Source organism: Triturus cristatus, chromosome 7 (assembly GCF_964204655.1).
Source record: "Triturus cristatus chromosome 7, aTriCri1.1, whole genome shotgun sequence".
NCBI lineage: Eukaryota > Metazoa > Chordata > Amphibia > Caudata > Salamandridae > Triturus > Triturus cristatus.
Genome location: NC_140590.1, coordinates 322,846,270 through 322,869,954, shown reverse-complemented (window position 1 = coordinate 322,869,954; position 23,685 = coordinate 322,846,270). Strand labels below are relative to the sequence as shown.

General features: G+C 48.2%; 1 protein-coding gene across 2 annotated transcripts in view; it reads right to left on the bottom strand.

The window, feature by feature from the left end:
• Positions 1-23,685, bottom strand: part of EPS8L1 (EPS8 signaling adaptor L1) — a 217,658-nt gene that overhangs the window by 32,888 nt on the left and 161,085 nt on the right. For both annotated transcript variants that reach the window (XM_085616411.1, XM_085616410.1), the window contains exons 11-15: positions 21,561-21,649; positions 21,048-21,122; positions 18,524-18,672; positions 16,884-17,025; positions 2,086-2,135 (exon numbers count right to left, since the gene is read on the bottom strand). In XM_085616411.1, the coding sequence (XP_085472537.1) occupies positions 2,086-2,135; positions 16,884-17,025; positions 18,524-18,672; positions 21,048-21,122; positions 21,561-21,649 (505 nt within the window). The remainder of the gene's footprint in view (positions 1-2,085; positions 2,136-16,883; positions 17,026-18,523; positions 18,673-21,047; positions 21,123-21,560; positions 21,650-23,685) is intronic.

Below are 23,685 nucleotides of genomic sequence, written 5' to 3'. Positions count from 1 at the left end.
TGTCTGGTTTTTAGGGGGCCCTCACGAATTTATAGCTATTTGTTTTGCAGGCTGTGTTGATCATCTGGAAGGGCAATTCGAAAGATTCTCCTATTATTTTCCAGAAAGTATAAACCATCTGTCTTCAGAGCTGCATTAGAGCTCCTTCCATTTTCCTGGACTATCCCTCCCATGGGTTTTATCTGACATATAATATGAATGAGGATCTACTTAAAGAAGGGTGGCTGTGGAAACGAAAAAGTACACCGATTTCACAATCTCATGACAGCAGATCTAGATTACTTCAACTTTACAGGCTCGTCTCAGACAGAAGTTCTGTGCAGTAATAATAAGGCCATAGAAGGTTATCACTATCGACCACTGAATGCATCCACAAGGTAGATTGTGCCCTCTGAGCCCAATTAAATGAAGCTGTAACTTCAGCAATAAGTGTCCCCAGTCAACATGAAATATCACGCAGCTATAAATATTTTAAAGACACCATTTTAGTCCAATAATATCAGTTTGACATGTTTCTAAATAAATGAGTATACCCTGGGCCTTAACATTAGGTGGTTGTGTTCTGAAATTGCACTCCATCATATGGCAGTCATTGCCATCTTTTGTCTAGGTATCTCCATATTTCTGTCAATGCTCCCGCGTGCTAAGGAGTCGCCATCACATGCCAGCCAGTACCATGATTTGACCAGGGATGTCTCAGATACCAGCCTGTGTCATCCACGTCCAAGCCATTAAAGTCAATACCACAGTGTGATGCGGGTACACCCAAATCCCATGATATGCGCACCGTGCCCTTCATATGCCAGTCAATGGCATGACATGCCCTCGTTATCTTCCTACGTGTCCCTAGGGCCTTCAAGAGGACAGCAAAGCTATTTGTGGGTACGGTTACAGTTTTTGAGGTGGAAAAGACTGTGGACTCACCAATGTCTCTCTAGTGTCTGCTGGTTAGGGGTCTGATCCCCTATACACCAGTCAATGCCACCATATGAGAGGTAAATCCATACAACGTTAATAGAGCATCACAGCGAAGCAGTACTTAACTTGTAAAAAAAGTAAGTACCGAGGCTCTCGTCAGAAGGCAACTTGCATCAGCCCATTTCTCCTGTTAGCGCTGCCTAAAACAAAACTAACTACTAGCCTTGAAAGTAGGGGGAGTATGTGGCATAATGGCCAGAGCTGCTGACTTCGGAGCTGGGGAGCCAGGTTCAAATCCTGGCGTCGCTCAACATCCTGTGATTCTGGGCAAATCACGTAATCTCCCCATGCCTACCATACATTAATATGTCCTTAACTGGCGTTCATGAAAAGCACCGGTGTTGATTAACTGCTGGCGCTGAGTACCAGGAACCACCAGCTCAAATTACCCTTGGGACAAACGTTCAGATGGAACTCGTTTTTAATGGAAGTTTTTTTTAAATATGCCAGATTTTTCTGTGTGGAATTAATCTTTGTAACATCAATATTATTCTAAATTCACAATGGAATACAGCAAAGCCAGTATTTGTTAGTTTTATTTTACGAGGATTAATCTGACAAACATTTTGCGTTTTGTGAACGTTTGTTCCAAGGATTACTTGATACCCCGTTCACATGGACATAAGGATTGCTCTTGTTTATGTTTGAATATTACCAGCTCAAATTAAGCACTGCATTGAAGGCTATTCTACCCCCTTTGTGTGGGGTATAAACACTTTGGGAGAAGTGTGGTTTAGTGGTGCAGAGTGAACAAACTGGTGTTGTCCGGTCCCTCAACATAAGAAGTTGGGAGGTTGATTTAATTGACAAAAGGGCACAGGGTATATCTAAAACCGTCTTTCTCCACCAACCAGGGCTGCTTAGCAGCAAACTAAGAGAAGCACTGTCAAGCCTCTCCTATCCAAGCCCTGTGTGTTTCCTCATCTGAAAGGCTGCATGGCGGAAGTTGGGACAGACACAAAAAGGTTTCACAACATGACTGTCCTCACCACCCCTGCTTTAGGTATGCTATAAATACACAGACCCTGTAAAATAGTTTAATTTAAATTAAAATCAACCTCTCAGACAGTGGCTATATGCCCTCTTTTTGTAGTATTTTACACTTACCCATTTATGGTGGGTGGCGGTGGGGGCTGGACGATTTGGCTGGCCGATTGCTGAGGGGAAAAAAATACAGAAAATAGGTCGTAGTAATCTGAGGATAATTGGTACAAATTGTGGAAACAGAAGAGAAGTCAGAAAGAATGTAGGAAGAGAAATAGACAGGGCCGCTCTAATTCTGCAATTTTGCGGGGTTTTTTTTTTTCACTTAATCATGGATTGCCTCCTTTGCCACATAATCCATCATCTGCTGCATACTCTGCAGAAATTAATTTAAAAAAAAATGTTTTTAGCTCAAACAGACCAAAGGGTACTAAAATCATGGTAACTCGTGTTGCCGTGCAGTGGAAGGCCCTTTGGAAAGGTTGACTGGTACCCTTTTTATGGCTTATTGCTGTATTTGGGTCTTTAACTGGTGCTAGCAATGTCAACGTGTGCAGAAAATGACACAATAAGTATGTAATACTATCACAAAATGTGTTGCATTACTCTGCATAATTTGCCATTTCTTGCTGCACAATTGGAGAGAGCCTAGATATTCTCACCACCCACAGCATAGCAGCTCAACCATAGTTATCTTGCCTCCAAATTTCTCGTTTAAACATCAAAGTAGTTTTGGCATGGTGACAGTACATAGGGGGGAAACCCCTTGTACCACTGGAGCTTAAAAGGTGATCACTAGTTGCGCCGAGATGCATTGAAGTTGGGGGCACAAAGCCTTTACACTGCCGAATCAGGGCCACGGAAATGCAGGGGTTCACAATGATTCTTGCTCTCAACACTAAAGGTAAAAATGTGCTTCTAAAGCTCCCAGTAGTAGGACAACTGTCTTTATCACAGCCCACTCCCTCGATGTACCATTATAAATAAACCCTAGCACCTCAGAGCACCCATGAGAAGCTCATGGTCACATGTGCAGGACTGCTCGAAGGGACTTCCAGGCAAGGCTGCTTGCTGCTTCCGGGGTGTGTGCTACGAGAATCTATCTCTTCATCCCTCAGGCTTTGTCCCCGCAGGGAATCACAACGCGGTCGTTACAACGACCGCGTTGTGATTCCACATACCATTACTCCGCAGGTCGGAACAACTACTTGCGGAGGGGGGCGCTGGATGTTGGAATAGTATAATTTACTATTCCAACTCCAGTCTTTGCGGACACTAGGGAAGGTGTTGGATTTTAAATCCAACACCTTCCCCCCCCTCCGCAAGTCGTTGTTCCGACTTGCGGAGTAATGGTATGCGGAATCACAACGCAGTCGTTGTAACGACCGCGCTGTGATTCCCTGCGGGGACAAAGTTTTGTGTAAACGTTGTTTACCGTGCTACGATACTGCATCGGCGAGCTGGGGAGCAAGGGGCGTGGCTTTCATTTGGAATCTGAATATATAAAAGGCCATTTGGTGCAGCAATATGCGTGGGCCATCATTTTTGTCTGGAGGAAACGATTGCAAATCATCTGGAGTCGCCATTCTGATCAAAGGGAGGCATTTCACCCCCGACAGGGTCACCGAGCAGGTCAACTGAAGGATGCTGGTTGTGGACGGCTCATGGGGCGGTAAGCCCATTAGGCTCATCAATTTCTATAACCCCCCGGAGACAAATGGTGGCTTGAGATGTTCAGGGTGCTCAGGATGCAACTTGTGACCTCCAGAACCATCCTGATGGTTGGTGATTTCAACTGCACAGTTGAAATGCATGGACGTACAGGGTCAGACTCTATGGGGATGGAAGTGACATCCAGGCTGGTGGAGATGATAGGTGAGGCATCCCTCTGTGATGTTATAGGGAGCATGGGGTAGAACGCTAGGAATTTTTACTGGAGTAGGCAAGATGGATCTGTGCATTCATGGATCGACTTCCTATTCACCTCCCAAACAGTAAAGGCGGCGTGAAGCTCCATGGTTGCGGTTCACTTCTCTGACCACAGAGCAGTCAGTTTCGAGGGGGAACTTACAGGGAAGTTCCCCGCTGGCCCAGGATCATGGAAACTGAACTGCCATTTGATGGAAAACAAGGAGTTGGTGGCGAACCTCCGAGTCGCGTATGTAGAGTGAAGGCACATGAAGGAACCTCTTTCACTCTGCCAGCGAGTGGTGGGAATGGGTGAAGGGCAGGTTTCGGAGCATTTTCGAGAAAGCAAGCAGAGCTGCCGCACAGGAAAAGAGGAGGTAGTTCAGGGAGCTGCAGAGCAAGATTTACGAACTTGAGCTCGAGGGATTGGATGTGCATGATGAACTGGAGGAAACCCAAAAAGGGCTAACAGAGTACTTTGGAGGAGAATCCAAGAAAATCATCCTCCGGACCAGAACCGAGAACCTCGAGGAGGACGAGAAATGCAATAGTTCTTCTTCAAGAAACTTCACCCTGCCCACACACCACTGATAGAGCTTCGGGACTTGGAGGGCAACCTCCAAAGTGGGAAAGGGCATGTCATGAGAGTTGTAACAAACTTTTATGGCGAGCTTTACGCACCGAAGTCATCAGAGAGATCCCAAGCGGATTATTTCATGGAGGGCATCTCAAAGTCACTGGGTCTGGAAGAGAGAGAGGGCCTGAATGTGCCCTTTACACTGAAGAGCTGCATTTGGCATCTATGACCTGCAAGAGGGGCAAGACGCCTGGAAATGACGGTCTCCCAGTGGAACATTATTTCGAACAGTGGGACCTGATTAAGCCAGACATGCTGGACCTCTACGAGGAAATAGCGGGCAAGGGCAGTATACCGCAGCCCCTGCGTGAAGGCATGAAAAAGCGTTTGTACAAGCAGAAGGGAGAGAGAGAGGAGACCTCAAGAAGCGGAAGCCCATCTCGCTCCTCAATGTGGACTACAAAATCCTCACAAAGGTAATGGCCAACTGCCTAAAGAAAGTGATTGCGAAGATAGTTTACCCAGACCAGTCCTGTGGGCTACCGGATCGGCAAATCACGATCGAGTATGTCAAGAGCCGCAAGGCTCTGACGCGTTGGTCAGCCTTGATCAGGATTTTCCATGAGGTCATGGACCGGACACTCAGAGCACTGGGATGGGAGACTACTTCTGGAATGTGGTGACCACAATGTATAGAGGTATCTCTAGCACGGTGTTGAATAATGGATGGAAAACTGACCCCTTCCCCATCCTGTCAGATGTTAGGCAGTGCTGTCCGCTCTCCCCTCTTCTGTTCATCTGCGTGTTAGAGCTCCTTGCCGAATGCATCAGACGGAACAGGAACATCAGAGGAGTGAAGGGTGCCAGGAGGCAACAGAAAGGGCAAAGTGAAGTGCTCCCTCTACATGGATGATGTCTTGGTCTTCTGCGCAGACGGCCAGTCTGTGAAAGAGCTGGAGAAGGCTTGTATTGAGTTTGGAAAAGTGCCAAGAGCGAAGATCAACAGCGCCAAGTCGGAAACCTACTCTTTGACCACTGGAAACCCGCACGAGACCCAATCCCATTCACCATCAAGCAGGATTTCCTGAAGATCCTTGGAGTTTGGTTCGGCGGAGAAGGTGCTGCAGAAAAGACATGGGAAGTGAGACTGGCAAAGACAAAGCAGAAGCTGGGACTCTGGAGCGTCCGGAAGCTGACGATCGAAGGAAAGTCTTTGGTCCTGCTGAACAAGACCTTGCCAGTGCTCCAGTACATCACTCAAGTGTGGCCACTGACGACCAGTACAGCCAAGGCCTTCTCCAGAATGATCTTCTACTTCATCTGGAGATTGAATATGGACAGAGTGAAGAGGAAGGTGATGTTCAAGACCCACGACAAGGGAGGCGAAGGAGGGCAGGACATCGCCACCATCCTTAGGGGAATCTTCGTGCCCCACTGCATGAGGAGCAAGCACCCTGAGGACCGAAGATGAGAGCAATGCTGGCTTTCTGATGGCACTTTGGAGGAACCTCAGATAGGCAGAATGGGTCAGCGCTGTCCCCTACAACTGACACCAGGGGTTCTCCAAGAAGTTTATCAAGGAGTTCGGCCTGGAGGCTGCCGCCCAGCCACATGGACTCCAAAGATCGTCCAAAGCCAGATACGTGCAAAGGACATCAGCGAACCGATCGATGCCCTCCCCTATGCCACAGTGGACCACATTTGGGAGACTGTCCCCCTCCAAGTGCCTGACCAACCAGCACAATGACATCACCTGGATTCCCATCCAAGGAGGACTGTCAGTGAGGGCCTTCATGCACGCTAGAGAGCTCAACCAATACAAGTGCTGCCCGAGTGGGTGCACCGCAGATGAGATGACCTACCACCTCTTCTGGGAGTGCGCATGCGCACAGGACCTGCTGAAGGCCTTAGGCATGGAGCCTAGGGTCTGGATACCAACATTATGCATCACTGTGGACTCAGTGATGTACAATTTGTTCCTAGGGACACACGCACTCGGGGACCTTCAAGACTCCTGGAGGCTCCTGTGCTGCTTTAAAGATGTTCTTCCATTTTCCAGAAACCGCCTGGTAGTAGGGAAGAAGGATACATTGACCATGGCATGCCGAAAGATGATCCATCGTCACAAAAAATTGCTTTTTTATGGAAAAATAGAAAATACATGTTTCCTTATGAATGCCATCTCGATATCGAGAGGGGGTGCACGTCCGGTAGAGGTGGAAGTAAGGTAACTGCCACTTACTCCCTACTACTCCTAACCCCTCAGTTCTCCTCTTCTGATTCCCCATCTTTTCGATCTCTACAGAGATGAAACCGACACAGAGGGGCAGGAGGCAAGGGTGGGAAGGTGAGAGTTTCACAGAGCTTTCATTCCTTTCTCCGAGAAAAGTTATGAGACTTCTTGTTGTTTAATAATATAGAAATGTGAGTGAGCAGGTACAGGAAGAGGGACTTGGAATGGCCAAGAAGTTATGTTCCTGGGCAGGTGGTAGAGCAGTGCTTAATTTGTGCCGGTGCTTTCCGGTGCCTAGCACCGGCACTTATTCATCAGGGTCGGGTCTACACTACCCGTCTGTATGTGATATGGCTCTGTGGCAAAATACATATAATAACCTCCCTGACTCACCTGCAGAGAGTGTTGTTCCTCTCCCGAGTCCTTAGTGAAGAGTGTTGTGGCTGTCAGAGCCAATAATAAAAAGATTCACACCATATCGGTTATGCGAATTTTCCTTAGGACCTTGCCGGTGGGCGGGACATTGATTGTTCTGGTCTTGGTTCTGTGGGGGTAGGGGCTGTGCGTCAGCGTGCGTAGATTTTTTACAAACTGCCACGCCCTTGCCCACACGCACCCTACGAGTCACCAGCAGTTCAGCTCGACGTGGAGGGAAGGCAGCAGCAGGCCTATTACTAAAGGCAGTGCCGTCCACCAGTAACCGTAAGTAGCCAAACAAACGCTGCTTACTATTAAACAGATTTACTTGGTATGATGTGTGAAGTGAACCGAATCGGAGGCCTACCCTAAGCAATCATGCCTCCGCCGCCGGGCACCGTTCTCAAGTACAATGCCCCCGCCAGAGGGAGGCTGAAAGGGCAGAGCCATTAACCTAACCCCTATTGTTGATTCATAAAAAATATGCTGCTTTTCTGTGCGTTTCATGATCTCTTTACTTCTCCCCGGTCTGCATTGCAATAGGGCCGCAGGCACCAGTTGAAAGTTTATTTCTATCCTAACATCGTCATCAAGCCTTGTGGTTGTTTGTGCATGCAGCGGTGGTCACTGGTTCCTGATTTCACATGGGGTACGGACCTGTCGGCGGCGGGCTATTCCATCTGTTTCTGCGTGGCCTTTTTAACTTAGTTTGTGGGTGATGTTTTACTTGATTTCATTCATTGGGCATGATTAGCTGCAAGCCTTCAGTCATGATCGATGCCGGCCACGTTTTGTCTATATTTTGATGGGTTGCCCGAGGCCCCAGGGGCCGCATTGACAGAGCTACCAATACCAATTCAAAACCATAAAAAGAAAGTTGTTTTGCTCTTTTGAATCCGAGTAAAAGCTTAGAATAATGACATACGTTAAATGTGGCTCCTCTTAACTTCACTTGGACAATCACAGACAGACATTACCTCCTCGTTAGTCTTCCTCGCCACATGACTAACAAAGTGAGCTTCAGCTCCACACCAGAACCCTCCAAAGCAAAAAAAAAGTCAGCCTCCCATGCCTCCCATCCCTTCCCAATATGGCCGACCCAGTACACCCATGACCTCTATAAGAGGCTTGGCAGTTCGGGCTGGACTGTTCCCATGAGGCACAGGGTCAAGACTGATTTGCATATGGCCATGTCTGAACTGGGGTGGTGTAGTGGGCAAAAGAACGATGGATTTAACCCAGATCTCTTGACTGGGGGAGAATGTCTGCATTGTCAGCATTCCGTCCATCATTTGTTTGTTGTACGCTTTTCGCCCTAAGTGGGATGGGTATTCCCAGACGTGGGACCCGTGCTCACTACGCCACTGGAGTCAAGCTATCCTGGCTGATGACGGCTGATAGCCAGAAACCGGTCCTAGGATGCTTGATTCCGGTCCAGGGAAGACATGGCTTGGCAGTTCGGGCTGGACTGTTCCCATGAGGCACAGGGTCAAGACTGATTTGCATATGGCCATGTCTGAACTGGGGTGGTGTAGTGGGCAAAAGAACGATGGATTTAACCCAGATCTCTTGACTGGGGGAGAATGTCTGCATTGTCAGCATTCCGTCCATCATTTGTTTGTTGTACGCTTTTCGCCCTAAGTGGGATGGGTATTCCCAGACGTGGGACCCGTGCTCACTACGCCACTGGAGTCAAGCTATCCTGGCTGATGACGGCTGATAGCCAGAAACCGGTCCTAGGATGCTTGATTCCGGTCCAGGGAAGACATGGCTTGGCAGTTCGGGCTGGACTGTTCCCATGAGGCACAGGGTCAAGACTGATTTGCATATGGCCATGTCTGAACTGGGGTGGTGTAGTGGGCAAAAGAACGATGGATTTAACCCAGATCTCTTGACTGGGGGAGAATGTCTGCATTGTCAGCATTCCGTCCATCATTTGTTTGTTGTACGCTCTATAAGAGGCGGGCCGGCCCAACCCATCAGCCTGTTTTTTTTGTTCTGCGCTGCAGATTCTCCAGAGCGTCTGATCAGGTAAGTTGGGCTGTGATCCTGCTCCAGCGGCTCCCGGTGCCCTGGGGGGGAGGCCCTGCTCCTGCGGGCTCACACTCGGGTTCCCCCACCTTCTGGCCCATGCTCTGTCCGGTATCACTGCTCTGCTCTAGCGGGCTCTGGCCGGTGTTTTTGGGCTACCTGCTTTTTTGTTTTTATTGTGCCCTGCTTTAGCGGGCTCTGTGTTTGGGCGGGCTCTGTGTTTGGGCCCTACTGTCTCCTTTGTCCATGAGCTTTGGCTCCATGGTAAGTCGTGTCCTGCATTCACATAACAATGTCGGAAGCACCTATGGGCTATAGGACTTGTGCTGATATCAATGGGTAGAGTGTGAGACTCGTGTTCGTGAGTTCGATCCTCAGGTCGTGCTCTGTTCGTTTTACACTGCTCTCTCTGCTTCTCTTGGACCTGCGGGCTCGCTTCCTGGTTCCCCTTCCTCCCAGCCCGAACACTGGGGTTCACCGCTCTGCTCTAGCGGGCGTCTGGTGCTTGCGGGCTCCTGGGGTGTTTGTCCTGCACCCTTGCTTTCTGCCCTGCTTTAGCGGGTTTTTGTTTTTGGGACCTGCTGACGTGTGATCTTCCCCGGCGTGCTCTGCCCCGGCCCGTCTCTGTTGGTGTGGCGGGAGGGATTGCTTCCTGCTGTCGGGCGGTGATTCCCTGCGCTTCCCCTGCTTCCATGTGTAGTTGTCGGGGCTATGACCTGCGGCGCGTCCGCGCCCCCGTTTCCCTGACTCCCCCGCTTACCTTCAGGTACGGGGGCTGGTGCATTCCTCGGTTGGCCGCTCCTTCCAGGGTCTGCTAGGGAGTTTCGCGGGTTCCTGGTCTCCGTGGCTCCGTTGGTTGGGGCTTCTCCTCCTGGTTCCCGGCAGGCATTCTCTGGTCCGCCTCCGTGGGGCGGGGCCTGGCTCCCACGGCTTCGGTCTGTGTGCGCGCTAGGAGTCCTCGGGTGCGGTGGGTCCGGTTGCCGGGCTGCCTCTTTGCACTACGGTTTCATCGCATCATTGTGTGCTCTACGGATTTGCTGACTCAGTGTAGTTCGTGTGGCACTGGGGTTCTGTTCTTGCACTTTTTGGATGATTGAGTGGTGGTGTGCGTGGGCCTCACGGTTCCGTTGCTGTTCGAGTCGTGGTGGCTCTGTGTTGGTCAGCGGGTACGCTTCCTCGGGTATGTGTTCTGTATAGCACAGGCGCGCAACACCCATTGGGCTCACCGGGCTTCAGCCCCCCCCCCCCCCCCCTCTTGTTTGTCAGCCCGGCTGAGGCAGCCTCGCGGGCTGGCGTCCGTCTACTTGCAGCCGCACCCGTGAGCTTCGCAGGTCTTTCAAAGATCATTTACTCGGTAATGAGGCTTTTGTTGAGTTTGCGCCCCTTCTTACTGCCACTCTGCCTATGGCTGCAAGACTTAGCCCCCCCCCGAAGTTTGGCTCTAGTTGCCTGCCTGGTATAGCAGGTGTTTTGCGTATAGCGCTGCGTACACCTTGACTGCATGTATGCGCCACTTTTTGTGTCTGCTTTGGTTTCCTCCTGTCTCTCCTGGGTTTCCGGTAGCCTCGCTCATTTCTTGGTGGGTGGGAGTCGCTCTGGCCTCATGGCTGCTGTGTTTGACTCATACTCTGTGGTTTCCTGGCTTGCGTTGTCGCTGTGTGCCTGGGTTCGCCTGTCGGCTTCGGCGCTTACGGGTTCCGTGTCTCTGACGGCTCTTCTTCTGACGATTTTGGATGTTCAATCCTGGAGGTCTTGTGCCTCTGGTTTTCAAGGCTCTCAGGGGACGGGGGTTCGAGTCCCGCTAACGCAGTGAAAGTGTCATATTTTGGCGGGATTTCAATCTCTTCTTACTACTGGGACCAGGAGCTATAGCACAATGTTACGTCTTGTGCCTCTGGTTATCACGGCTCTCACTGGTCAGGGGTTCAAGTCCCGCAAACGCTGATGGAGTGTCATAAGTTGACAAACTTTCATACTCTTCTATCGCCTGCGTTGGTGGTTCAGTGGTGGAATTATTCGGTTTCGCTTACCGTGGTTCTGTTCCGTTGGTTCCCATGTTTATTTGGTCTTTCCCTTCTGGGTTCGGAGGTCCTTTCTTTTTCTCTGCTGTGTTGGGATTGGCTTGTGTCCGTGCTTATCGTCGGGCCGGGTCTGGTGGCTCGGTGGCCTGTTGCGTCCATTGCAGGGCCCTGTGTTTGGCCTCATGGTTACAGGTTCTGATCCCGGGTTTTGTCTCTCTGAGGTCGATAGTTTGTCTACCATTGAGTTGGGTATCATGGTTCATCTGTTATTCAGCGCCATGAGTCCTCTGGTTGTACTTGTGCTTTACAAATGCACATGTCCGCTTTTCTAGACTACAGATCTAATGGTCCCTGGTTCATTCCAGGGTTTCGGCACTTTTTCTTCTTCTGCTTTAACCGTGCCTGTTGCTGGGGCACTAGGTTGGGCTGTTCGCCGGTGGGGTGTGTGTTCCCGTTCCCGGGTTTCGCCTTCCTTCCTGGGTTCTCCTGTTCCTGCCTGCTCCCCGCTGTTGTCCTTGGCCAGTCCTGGTTGATGTGGTCTTCGGGGTTTTCGGGTGCTGTGAGCACCAGATTATCTGCTGGGGCTCTGTTTGCCCCTGTTCTGCTCCGGTTGTTGCCAGTTGGCTTCCCTTCCTCGGGTGGCTGCGGTGGCTCCTCCTCCTGCTCCTTGGCCTGGTGGGCGTCCCTTGCACCTTCACTTCTCCTGCGTCCTTCCATGGGCTCTGGTGGTGGTGTTTTTTACGCCGGTGTGGCGTGGTGTGCGTTGGTGTCCAGTGGATTTGTCCCTATTCCCTTGTGCAGGCCTCTTCCGTGCGTTCCTTGCCGCGCAGCTGTGTAGCCCGGCTCCATGTGACTGGGCTGTTGCTTGCTTTTTTCTTCCCGATTGCCTCCGGTGCCTGGAGTCCCTTGCAGGTGGTTGTTTGCGCTTTGCAGTTGTGGTTTATGATCCTTTCTGCTTGCTTCCTTGTATGGGGTAATTGGCATGTGTAGATCCATTGTGCTCTTCTGCACATTTTTTTTACTCTGCCGGGTTGGTTGTTCCGTTTTTGGCGGTGTGTCTTCGGCCTTCTATTGGCCGTTTCCTGACTTGGTTTTGCCCCTGCCTCGCGGGGGCTTCTTGGGGCTCTTGCCTCGGTCGTTCTCTGCCAGGGTCCCAGGTGCTGGTTCGCGCCTGGGCTTGTTGGCTTGGCCGGGATGTTTCTCCTGTTGGTTGGGCTCGCCTGGGTGCTTCCCGTTTCTGCTCCTGCGGCTTGTGGTTTCTTCTCCTGCCATTTCTTCTTTAGTGCCCCTTGGGTACCTGATGGTTTTCCTGGTTCTCTTTACCGGTTGGGGCTCGACGCTTCCTGTGCGGATTGGCTCCTGTTCTTCGTTGCCCCTGGTGTGCTCGCGTCGGCGGCTCATTTCCTGTCATTGGTACGCTGCTTTGTGGTTTAGCGTGACCCCTGCGCAGGGTTGGCTCGCGTTTTCGTGCAGCGTTCCTTATTTTAGAGGGGGTGCGGGGTCTTCCGTCTCTGTTTTTTTTTCCCTGGGCTTTCTCGGCCTCGTTCCGTCCGGCTCTTCTGTCTTTCTCGCCTTTGGATGCGGCCTGTGGCCTTGCCCCGGTGTTCGCTCCGGTCCCTGTTGGATCTCCATTTTCGGCGGGGGCGGTCCTGGGGGTTGGTTTGCGTTGCTGTTTGCCTTGTGGGCTCTTCCTCCTTTGTGGGTGGTTGCATTCCTGTTTGGGGCTTGGCCTTGGACTTCTTCGGTGGCCTTGCTGACGGGGGCACTTTGCTGTGGTTTGATGTGACCCCCGGGGTCTGTTCCTTGCTCCGGCCTGGGCTCTCTCGTTGCTGTCGCGTTTCCATCCGGGGATCCTTTGGGCGGCTGTGGTCCATGTCCCTCCTGCCTCTCCTTGCTGGTGGGGCTTGGGTGCCCTTCGTTTTGTTGTTCGGGTGGGGTGCTGGTTTCCTTTTCTGTGCCTCCACCCGTTCTTGCGGCTCCTGCCGGTCCTTTTGCTTCTGCCCCTGATTGCCTCCGGCTCTGTTGGCTTTTGTTTTCTTCTCCCCTCCGGTCCTTGGCTTGGGGGTGGTTCGTCTCTCTCGCTGTTGGTGGTCCACCGTGCGCGTGGCTGGGCTTTGGTCGGCCTGGGTCTCTTGCTGCTGTGGCCTTTTTTGTTGGGTCTCTGTGGTGTGGCTGCCCTCTGTTTCTTCTTTCCCTGTGGGGCTCCGGTGACTCCTGGGCCGTTTGGGTCCCCCCTCGCTTTGGGCTGTCCGTTGGGCGGTCTTGGCGTTTTGGCCCGGCTTGCTGCCTTTTGTTTGTGGGCCTGTTTTCGGTTGCCTTTTGGTACCGTGTGGTTTGGTGCCTTGCTTTCTCTGTCCTCCTTTTTTTCCTTGGGTGGCGGATTTTCTGGCGGCACTTTTTGTCTGGGGGGGCCCGGGTTTTCGGCCCTTCCGGTGTTTTTCTGTCCCGGGCTGGTTCCTCCTGCCCGTGGGTGCCTCTCTCTTGGGTGGTTTCTCCGCTCGTTGGGCTGTTGGGTTTGCCCTCTCTCGTGGGTTTCCCTTCTGGTCCATTGGTTCCTTGTGAGTTTCCATGAAGCCGCTTGGCTTTGGTATGTGCTCACTTTGTTAGTCATGTGGCGAGGAAGACTAACGAGGAGGTAATGCCCTGATTACTTACCGGTAATCTTCATTACTCCGAGTATAGTCTTCCTCGCCACATGACTTCCCATCCCTCCCTCCCTGTCTGGCTATCGGCTTCATGTTTATGCTTGGTAGTTTCAAGCTGATGGGTTGGGCCGGCCCGCCTCTTATAGAGGTCATGGGTGTACTGGGTCGGCCATATTGGGAAGGGATGGGAGGCATGGGAGGCTGACTTTTTTTTTGCTTTGGAGGGTTCTGGTGTGGAGCTGAAGCTCACTTTGTTAGTCATGTGGCGAGGAAGACTATACTCGGAGTAATGAAGATTACCGGTAAGTAATCGGGGCATTTCTGAAATGGCATGGAAAGCAAAGAAGTGAATCACACTCCTTGGGACACGCCAGTGTGATGTAGTTATGCTTTGAGAAAAATAATGCTCAAGTGGAGACCGATACAATATGAAGTCAGTAACAGACGTCCGAGTTCCAGCCACACTACCCCAGTGAGCTAATGCAGCATAACAAGTGACTCGAGAGAAAACCACATCTCATATTCAACATATTGTTCACATACACTGCTGCTCCCATCAGCCAATCAATAATATAATATAAAAGTATATTAAACGATATGGAATTCATTTTTCTTTCTGTTTTCCTCACTCTTGCCACACTCTTCTGGCCTGCATGTGATCAAATGAAGAGGGCAAGAAGCAGCTTGGTAATCTCGCAGCAGAGGCTGGGGATGAGTAAATAGGGAACAGCCAGGCCTGGAAAGAAACGCTCTTCTCTTGGCATCAGGGCTCACAGTGGAGAGTTTCATTTGCCAGGTAGTGAAGTCCTTCTGCTCTCCTTGCAGTGCACCTTTCGCCCACTGACACCCGCCCCATAGCTACCAAGGTTTCAGATTCCTACGAGTACCATTATCATAATTTCACTCATTTCAGTGTAATTATGAGTGGCATTTCAAAGGGTATGAATGCCAGTTTCTGGCTAGCAAAATCAAGCAATGAAGATGAGAGAAACATATAAATATCAGACATTGCACCCATTTGTGCATCAAGATCGTATGAATCATACGTTTTGAGCTGAATCATCACCCTTTATTAAAGCATTCACTACTTTATGCTTCCAAACAGGGCGTTACTCGTCCATGATTGTTCAACTCCTTTGAGCAATGTTTGCCATTTTTAGGACAATGTTATACTGAAAATGTACTCTATTTTGCTCTGGAGCAAACATATTTCTCTAGTGTAGCCTGCAACAAAACCTGAGTCCAAAATATCTATAATCCTTTACGCCTCCGATTCTTAATCCCTAAATTCATTCTTTTTAAAATGTGTAGGTTTGGAACCTCCTATCAAAACCTTGCTATGAGGAAGGCTCCCTTGCTGAAATTCAGATCGGATATTACATCTGACTTTTAGCAGTGTCGGTTGAGGATGTCGGGGGAGCCAATAGAGTAACAGGGTGGAGCCAGTGGAGGAAGTGGGTGGAGCCGGGAAAAGTAGGTGTGGCCTCAGACAAACATTTGAGCACCTGGACATCATATTTTACAAATTAAGCACTATGGTAGAGGAATGCTATGACCCTTCAACCACACCATCGACATGTGCAGGGTGGCACCACATATGCAGCAACATCGTGAATCTGGAGAGAGCCCCCTTGCTGGGAATTTTAGCCCGTACTTACAATGTTACAAATAAAACCACAACTTCCACAATGCAATGAGAAGTTGCCTAAAGCCTAAAACTACAAGATGGGCTAGAGGCGTCATACAACAATACACGAGACCATCTATGCCTTTGGAAAAAGAAGTGACTGTATTTGGGAGCAAAGGTTAGGCATTATGGGGACTCAGGGTGGAAGCAAGCTTTTGCTCATAGCTCTTCTGGCATGGTGGAGACAGAAGGGTTTAGATATTAAGAGCCAGGTATACGAAGCAGTTTAGCATTTCATAATGGGCCGAATCGCTATTTCGGCCCCTTACGAAATGCTAAATGGCCTTTTCAGATGTACAAAGGGCCAAAACCGGTTGCAATTTGCAATTTCTACCTGGTAGCAATAGCAAATTGCAACCTCAATTTAGGAATCACAAATAGCGATTACCTATTTGCGATTCCTAAAGCATATGTACCAAGCATTTCCTAAATGTGAATTGGGCTTTAGTAAAGTCAGTTACCATTGACTTCAAGTCGATGGTAACCATGTGCAAAATAAAAAAATGCATTTAAAAATGCTTTTTTTTATTGTGACATGAAGCGCATATATGCCCCTATGGCATATGTGCACTTACAGTTGAACTAAGAAATTCGGGGTGCCTTCAGGGGCACCCTCTGCTTTGCATTTCTTAAATTGCGATTTCCTATTAGATAATCGCAATTTAGGAAATTCAAACCATTTCCTATTTCGCCCATAGGTGGGAATGCAATGGCTAACAGCAATTCCTAATTTTTAGGATTTGCTATTTGGGAATCGCACAATTTGTACATATCCTTTTGCATTTCTTAAATAGCAATTCCAATGGAGTCACTGTTTAAGAAATGTGAATGGGAACCTTAGTACATCTGCCCCTTAGTGTTAAAATTAAGTATGCATAAAAGTAGTGACATCGAAGAAACAACTTTAATGAACTGACTCAAAATGTGGCAGGTGATGGGACAGACATGATGTGGCTGGAGGTAGATTACCAGATGACTTCATGTCACTAAGGATGCAGAGCACCGCTCCTGGGGTTCCGTTTTGGAACTGACTGAATTCTGGGAGTTGTACTACTGTTGCATTTCAACTGATCCAATTGAACTAAGTCACCTGAAAATAATGTTTAGAAATTTGAGCAGTGTCTTAGTGGCAAGGATTGTTGTGATAACCTTACCTTTTGACTGCAACCCATTGAAAAGTGGACTAAAAACAAAATCTTTTCCGCTGTCACTGTTGTATAAAAGATTGAGTGTAAATGTGGGTAGATGCGTCACAAAAAGAGTAAGTAGGAGGAAGAGCACAGAAAAGTGCAACAATTAAGAGACAAAACAAGAAAAACGTGAAAAAGGTGGTGAAACACTGCTCATATGGGTAAGAAAGCAAGGTGAGGGAGGAAACCCGGCCACGGCGTGCCTCTCCTACCTGTGCCCTGAGCTCTTCATGGCGGTGCTGCACCTCCACAGGGTCCTCCCAGGGCTTGCCATCAACGTCAAACTGTGGGGGCACCCAGCCACTCTTGAACGTGGGTGTGTACGGCATGGCGTAGTCTCGGCCAAACTCCACCCTGCATAGAAGAACAGACACAGGTGACTTTTGCTGTACACTAAGGCCTCTGAAACATGGAGGTGTCATGATCCCACCATCGATGGCGCACGACCATCCCGAAAAACCACAAACGTGACTGAACCAAGCTATCTAAAATGGCTAATGTATTACCCAAAGAAGACAGCCACGTAGTGTGGGGAAGACTTTTTCTAGCAGAGCTCTCAAGCTTCCCAGATCCACAAGTGGGTAGGCCGGGGAACAACCTTTACAACGCAACTTTTACAACGCACTACCAGTACAACGAAACTGTTACAACGCGAGTGCATTGACAACGCAGGACATTACAACGCAAGTCTTTACATCGACTTGCACTAGATGGCGTGCTAACATTAAAAATAGTGTAGTTTACTATCCCAACACCTTCCCTACTGTTACGTGGACTGGAGTTGGAATAGTAAATTACACTTTTTTAATGTTAGCACGAGATCTAGTGCAAGTCGATGTAAAGACTTGCGTTGTAATGTCCTGCGTTGTCAATGCACTCGCGTTGTAAAACTTTCGTTGTAACAGCATGCGTTGTAACAGCATGCGTTGTAACGTCATACATCCGGGTAGGCCATCCGCTCTAGCATTTATCTTCAACCATCGATTAGTCCTGTTTATCCCATTATCAATTCAGGACTATGAGTTCTAGAAAGCAAGGATACAACTTGGACTAGATAAACCACTCAAGCGCGGACCTGAGGAACTTGAGAGCTGTGGATTAGCTTCCAGCATTTGGTGCTCTAGGCATACCAGGAAATCAATCCCCCGGCCAGAATCTTTTTTAAATTTGATTTTTTTTCTTTGAAATTGGTTCCCTTTTTGAAGTTGGAACCGTATGCCAGAGCTTAGTTCACCTGTACTGACGGATCAACCCACCCAGCAGTGAAATTAGAAATTTGGTGGCTCTCATTGACCTGACCTGGGGCCAAATCAGCAGCTTGAAATTCCACTCAGTACCAGCTCTGAGGTCCATTTTTCAAATCAAGCACCTAAGGGTGAAAAGTTGCTGTGATGGTTATCTGGCAAAACTCTATGCTATTCCCCCTCCTGTCCCGAATCCATATGTGTGATAGGTACCTCAGCTGGGGATGGCTGAGGATCACAGCTGTAGCTCACATATCTTCAGGACACAAGTTATGCTCATAGGTAGGCACATCCAAGTCCACACTCATACTCCCTTGCATGCCTTTCCCTTGACTGCGACCCTATTATATGCTTTCCCCTCTCCTCAATAGCCCCTGCATATTATCCCCATGCCTTGTGACCCCCTAGTATGTTATCCCCATGTCTTGTGATCCGCTCCCATGTTATTCTTTTGCTTCACTACTCTGTTGTATGCTGTGCCAGCCTTGGGATACCCTTGCATGTTGTTCCCATTTCTTGGGATTCCCTTGTAAGCTGTTCTCATACATTGAGACCTTCTTGCAAGTTGTCTCCAAGCTATGAGTGTTCTTTCCAAGTTATCCCCATACCTTGGTTTGGTCCAGTTGGGCCCCAGGGACTGCCAGAGCTCCATCTGATTTTCGTCCAGGGACTCCTTCAGCAGAATGATGGCCTCCTTGGTCAGCATTGGACTCTTCACCTCCTGTGCTAGCTCCAAACCGCCCGAGCTGTCCACCACCTAAATAATTGAGGAATTATCCATGCTTAAAGCTGGTGTTAAGATAAACGTAAGGCACACTGACGTGCAAACTACTACTTGCAAAAGTGTTAAAGCACAATCCCTAACCTGTTATTTCTCTGTGTCAAGCTGTTAATCTGTCTGTGCAATACCTGTACTCAACTGATGACTAACCAGTAAGTGCTCTCTTGACGGGTAAACATATAGTGCATCTCTTACACTATAGCTGCGTGAAGGACCTGAGAAATGTGTCCAGTGACCTTGTGTGACTGTAACTTTGCCACCGAGTGGGAAACGCGCTGGGGTGCTTTTAATAAGCTTTCCATTATTCTGGGAAAAGGGTGGGAAGACGTTACATCCCACTAATGTATATGGGGCAGGGCCAAACAGGAGGGGCTTCTTGGCAAGTTTCATTGCCTGTTATAAAAGGTCAGCAGAGTATCTTTTGTCTCAGCAACAGATGACGAGAAAGAGCCTCCTGGTCACAGGAACTGCATGAGGTTTTGCGCTCGAGAAAAGCAAGGGTGCAACCATCTCCATCAAGGATTCCAGCGATCTTTTCACGGTGGAAATGAGTAGAAAGCACACCTTCTTAACCATGACCATACTCACGAAGTTAGGATGATAAATGCATTACAGAAGTTGAGCTTCAACTCTGGCAGCTGCTTTCCATATATATCTGTAAGTACTTCCTGTTGAGGTTTAATTTTTGTGACACGAGCATCGTGCCGGGATGAATCCTGCCCTGCATATGTAGCCAAGAATAGGCCACGGTTTTGTGCAATTTCTGTACTCGACTGTAGTACTTTCTGATGGCTAATCAGTAAGTGCTCTCTCAGAGGGTAAATTCATAGTGCATTTCCAACACTACAGCTGCGTGAAGGACCCAAAGAAATGTTTAGTAAATGCACATAAATTACCTATAACAGTCTCTAGATGTGATTCTAGAGCATTCATGATTATGCTGGGCCCGATTCACAGACCTAACTTAAGACAAAATCCTAAGCTTACTACCATTTTGGTAGTCACAGAAGGCACTTACTCATTTTGGTATTCACAGAAGGCACTTACTCATTTTGGTATTCACAGAAGTTAGGAGTCCTAACTTTAGGACTCCTAAATGCCTTCTGTGAATACCGAAAGTCTTAAAATTAGGATTTTTCTCAGTTTAGGAGTAGTAAACCGTCTGCTCTTAGGTTCGTCTCCAAAGGAGAATGCTTAGATATTTGATTTGTTCATAGGGTATGTGTTAATGGCAACCAAAATATTTCACTTTGACTGCCACCTCTTGATGTGTTTTCAAACTAAATATCTGCTCTTAGTGTATCCCCCTGAGGGCCAAGACTAGAGACGATTCAGTGTGTAGTGTGCCAACATAGCATAATATAGACTGATAGACAAGCGCACAGTGAACAGACAGACATATGGACACTACAGCACAATGAACGTATATACAGAGTGAACCGACAGATATTCTATATGACCACTGTGGTCAGTTAAACTTCTTCACACCACGTACAACACTTGTTCACCGCCACAATGGTTTATTGGGGTCGTTAACTGGTGCTTATTGCTACCCAATTCAATGGTCTTCACATGTGGAGAGACAGACATAGCCACACAGTGGGTAGCCAGTCTTACCAATACTGCGGACAAAGATGCGCACACTATAGGAAGGAGACAAACTCAGCAGGCAGAGACTTTACGTGAGAGCAAATCTACCAGGGGTAGTTTGTGTTTTTCCCCAGGAGGTGATGCCTGTCTAAGTAAGTAAACACATACAACTTGCTAGTTTGTGAGTAGTCACAAACTTTTGGTAGAGACATGTCGAACCACGATATGGTTGTAAATTTACACCTATCAACTGCAGGAGTAAGTCCCTATCCACTGTGTCAATGGGAAGGGAACACACCAAACGTTTTGGGGCAGGGTGTAGGGGAATTGTTTTTTCCACGAGGAAATTAAGCAAAGGTTTTAAAGTATGGATGCATTCTTTCTTTTGTTTCTGTTTATAGATGTGTAAAACTAAACACAATACATTTATTTACGTGCAGCTATCTTTATAGGCGAGTTTTGGAAAACTGCAACGGTCAGAGATTCACAGAAGCACTCCTGAAATGTTCTTAAATTCTGCAAAAATCTGAAATTTACTCCACGTATAGGCAAAAATAGTTTTTAAAAGGCCTAGAGATGCGTATACACACTACAGGCTGACATAAATATTCCTGTCCACAGACAGACATATGGACACTGATTAGAGGGTGGCTGAGTGACAAAGGAACACAATGAACAAACAGAGCAGCATATTTCCCCCTTAGAAAGATGTGCAAAAAAGGCAGTCATTCTGGGACCAGGCAAAGATGTCCATTTCTTACCGTCTTCAAGGGTGAGAACAGGAACTGAGTCAGTTCTGTAGAGCTGGGGTTCACAATGTTTGTTCTCAGCTTTGCCTGCAATATGAAAACAATAGTTCTATGTCAGCATGTCTCTCTAAAGGAAGGCTACCTTATCACATGCACAGAGATCTATCTTTAGAAAATGTGGTGATAAGGGCTATTTACACTGAACTGAGCATTATGTCTGTGTGGCACTGGAACGCCTTGAACTAATTACACGTTTCGGAGGATCATACCAGAAGATGAATCAATTTAAGAACAAAATGATGGTTGTCTTTGTCTTTAAAGATTCCTGCTGTGTATGCAGTGATTGTCTGAGAGGGTGGAGGCCAACTAAGCTATGATGAAACCTGCTAGGTTTGTGGCTGTAAATAGCTGCCAGTGCAGGGAGAGAGTCAATGACAAGATAGGTAGGGTTTCTATAGAACTGGATTGTCAAGACAGGCTGTAGCAGTTGAACTTCCTAATCTGGTGCCTTCAGACTTCTCTTACCAGTAGGCTGAAGCAGTATTTAAATTTCTGAAGGGTATTGACATAGTCTTCAAAGGGAGGAGGCTTGGCTCTTATCGTCAACAGACCCTCTGGAAAAAAACATACATTGGTTATACACACTTCTTCCCACATAATCAATCACATATATCAACAGACCATCTGAAGTTACATCGCAAATGTCAGTAATCACTCAGATGGAATATCATCACTTATATCCTCCATGAAAATTAGTCACTCACAGTATAACAGATCCTATGGCCAATAATCCATCTAAATTGAAATTGTGTATTACTAAAAAATTCCTCTAAATTTGACATACGTCATAATCGGGGTTTCTGAAATCAAATAATGTATCAACAGGATAGTTAAAGTGTGCTCATATATTGTTTTTTTGTTTACATTTGCTTATGAAGGTTATATCAAGCAAGAACAAAACACATGGGCCATCTCCCGCAAACAAACCATGCATGCTGGGGGGGCATCATAATACAGGCATTACATCGGCTAAGTGGTAGAAACAATATTGTCGCTAATTTGCGATTACAGAAACATTTTTCACACAGTCAAATCCAATGTAACAAAAGAGAAACGGGAAAACACAATCCCTTTGGGATTCCATTTGAGCATAACCCTCCATAAGGATGCAGCATGGCTCATATAATAATGCCACATTCCCACGGTCCGCAAGATCCCTGGTGTATGGATGGAATGATGAGGAGTCTGTCTGTGGGAGTACAGGGCAGTGAGGTTGCTGCTCATCTGTGTGGGGAAGGCGTCTGAGATATAATGTATTATATAACTCCTTTCCTTTGTGATAACCCTGTAGGGCTCATGGAGTGCTCACATCATTCTTAGCCTCCATGTTTCTGATGTATGCATCCCATGACAACCCAATCTGGTTAGTACAGTTCCAGCCCTAATCGAGGTAGTGATATCCATTTCCCTCCTTGACCATTTCAGTAGCGCTTGTAGCCAGCTCCTCATGTCGGGCGGTGCACAGGATAATCTGGTGTAGATATTTGTCCCTCTTGGACTTAGTTGTGATGCCTAGTAGACAATACGCCGGTGTAGGTGATACTTTGCGTTCCACAAGTGCTGAAACAGTCCCCGATACTTCCTCCCAAGCCCGCTGTATCACCAGGCAGTGCCACACCATGTGATAGAATCCTGCATCAGTGGTCCTGCAACTAGGGCAGTCCGATGATGCTCCAGGGAACACACGTTTAATTCTCGCATGTCTGAGGTCTGCCTGATGAAAATAATTGAACTGCATGTACCGTAACCTAGGGTATCGTGAGATATCCTTTACCTGTTGCATGGCACACAGCTATTGTTTGTCATCAAATTCCATTCTATAGTCTGCTGCCCAGCATTTCCTAGCCTCTGTAGGTACCGTCTGATATTGTGTAAGGAGGGCGGCATATAACAACGTTATGATTTTATGTGCACCCCGTGGCAGATTATTGCCTGTAGGGGTAGCCAAAATAGATGACTTCCGCACTGCAAAGTAACAGTGTTAGACCTGGCATCCTTGGCGTGGGTTTTTCCCCTATCTTTTGCCTCTGCTACCTGGATTTTGATGCTGTGCTGGATTTCGTTTTGCTGGTTTAGATGCTTTGGACACTCTGCCACTGCTAATCAGGGCCCGGGTGAAAGTGCTCCCTGTGTAAAATATCTTATTGATTGGATATACCTGATTGGCATATCTGTATCACCCGGAAGTCCCTAGTAAAGTGCACTGTGTGTGCCAGGGCGGGTGATGACAGATGCTACTAGTGGGTCTGCAGCGCTGGTTGCGCCACCCACACGAGTAGCCCTAAAATGGTGTCTCAGGCCTGCCGCCGCAGGCCTGCCGCAGTCCCCGGACTGCCATGTCACCCTGGTCGGTGTCCACACTGACTAGGCCTAACCCTTCCCTTTTTGTGCACATCAGTCATCCCTATGGAAGGCCCGAGGTACCCCCTGGGCAGGGTGCAGTGCATATAAGAGGTAGCGCATGTACTAGTGCAGGTACCATGCGCTGGTAGTGAACCGCGGCCATTTTGCGTGTTCACTGCTGCAAGGTTATCTTGTTCCATAGGCTAACATGGGGGAGGCCGGTGCCAATGGCTATCGGCCTATCTTC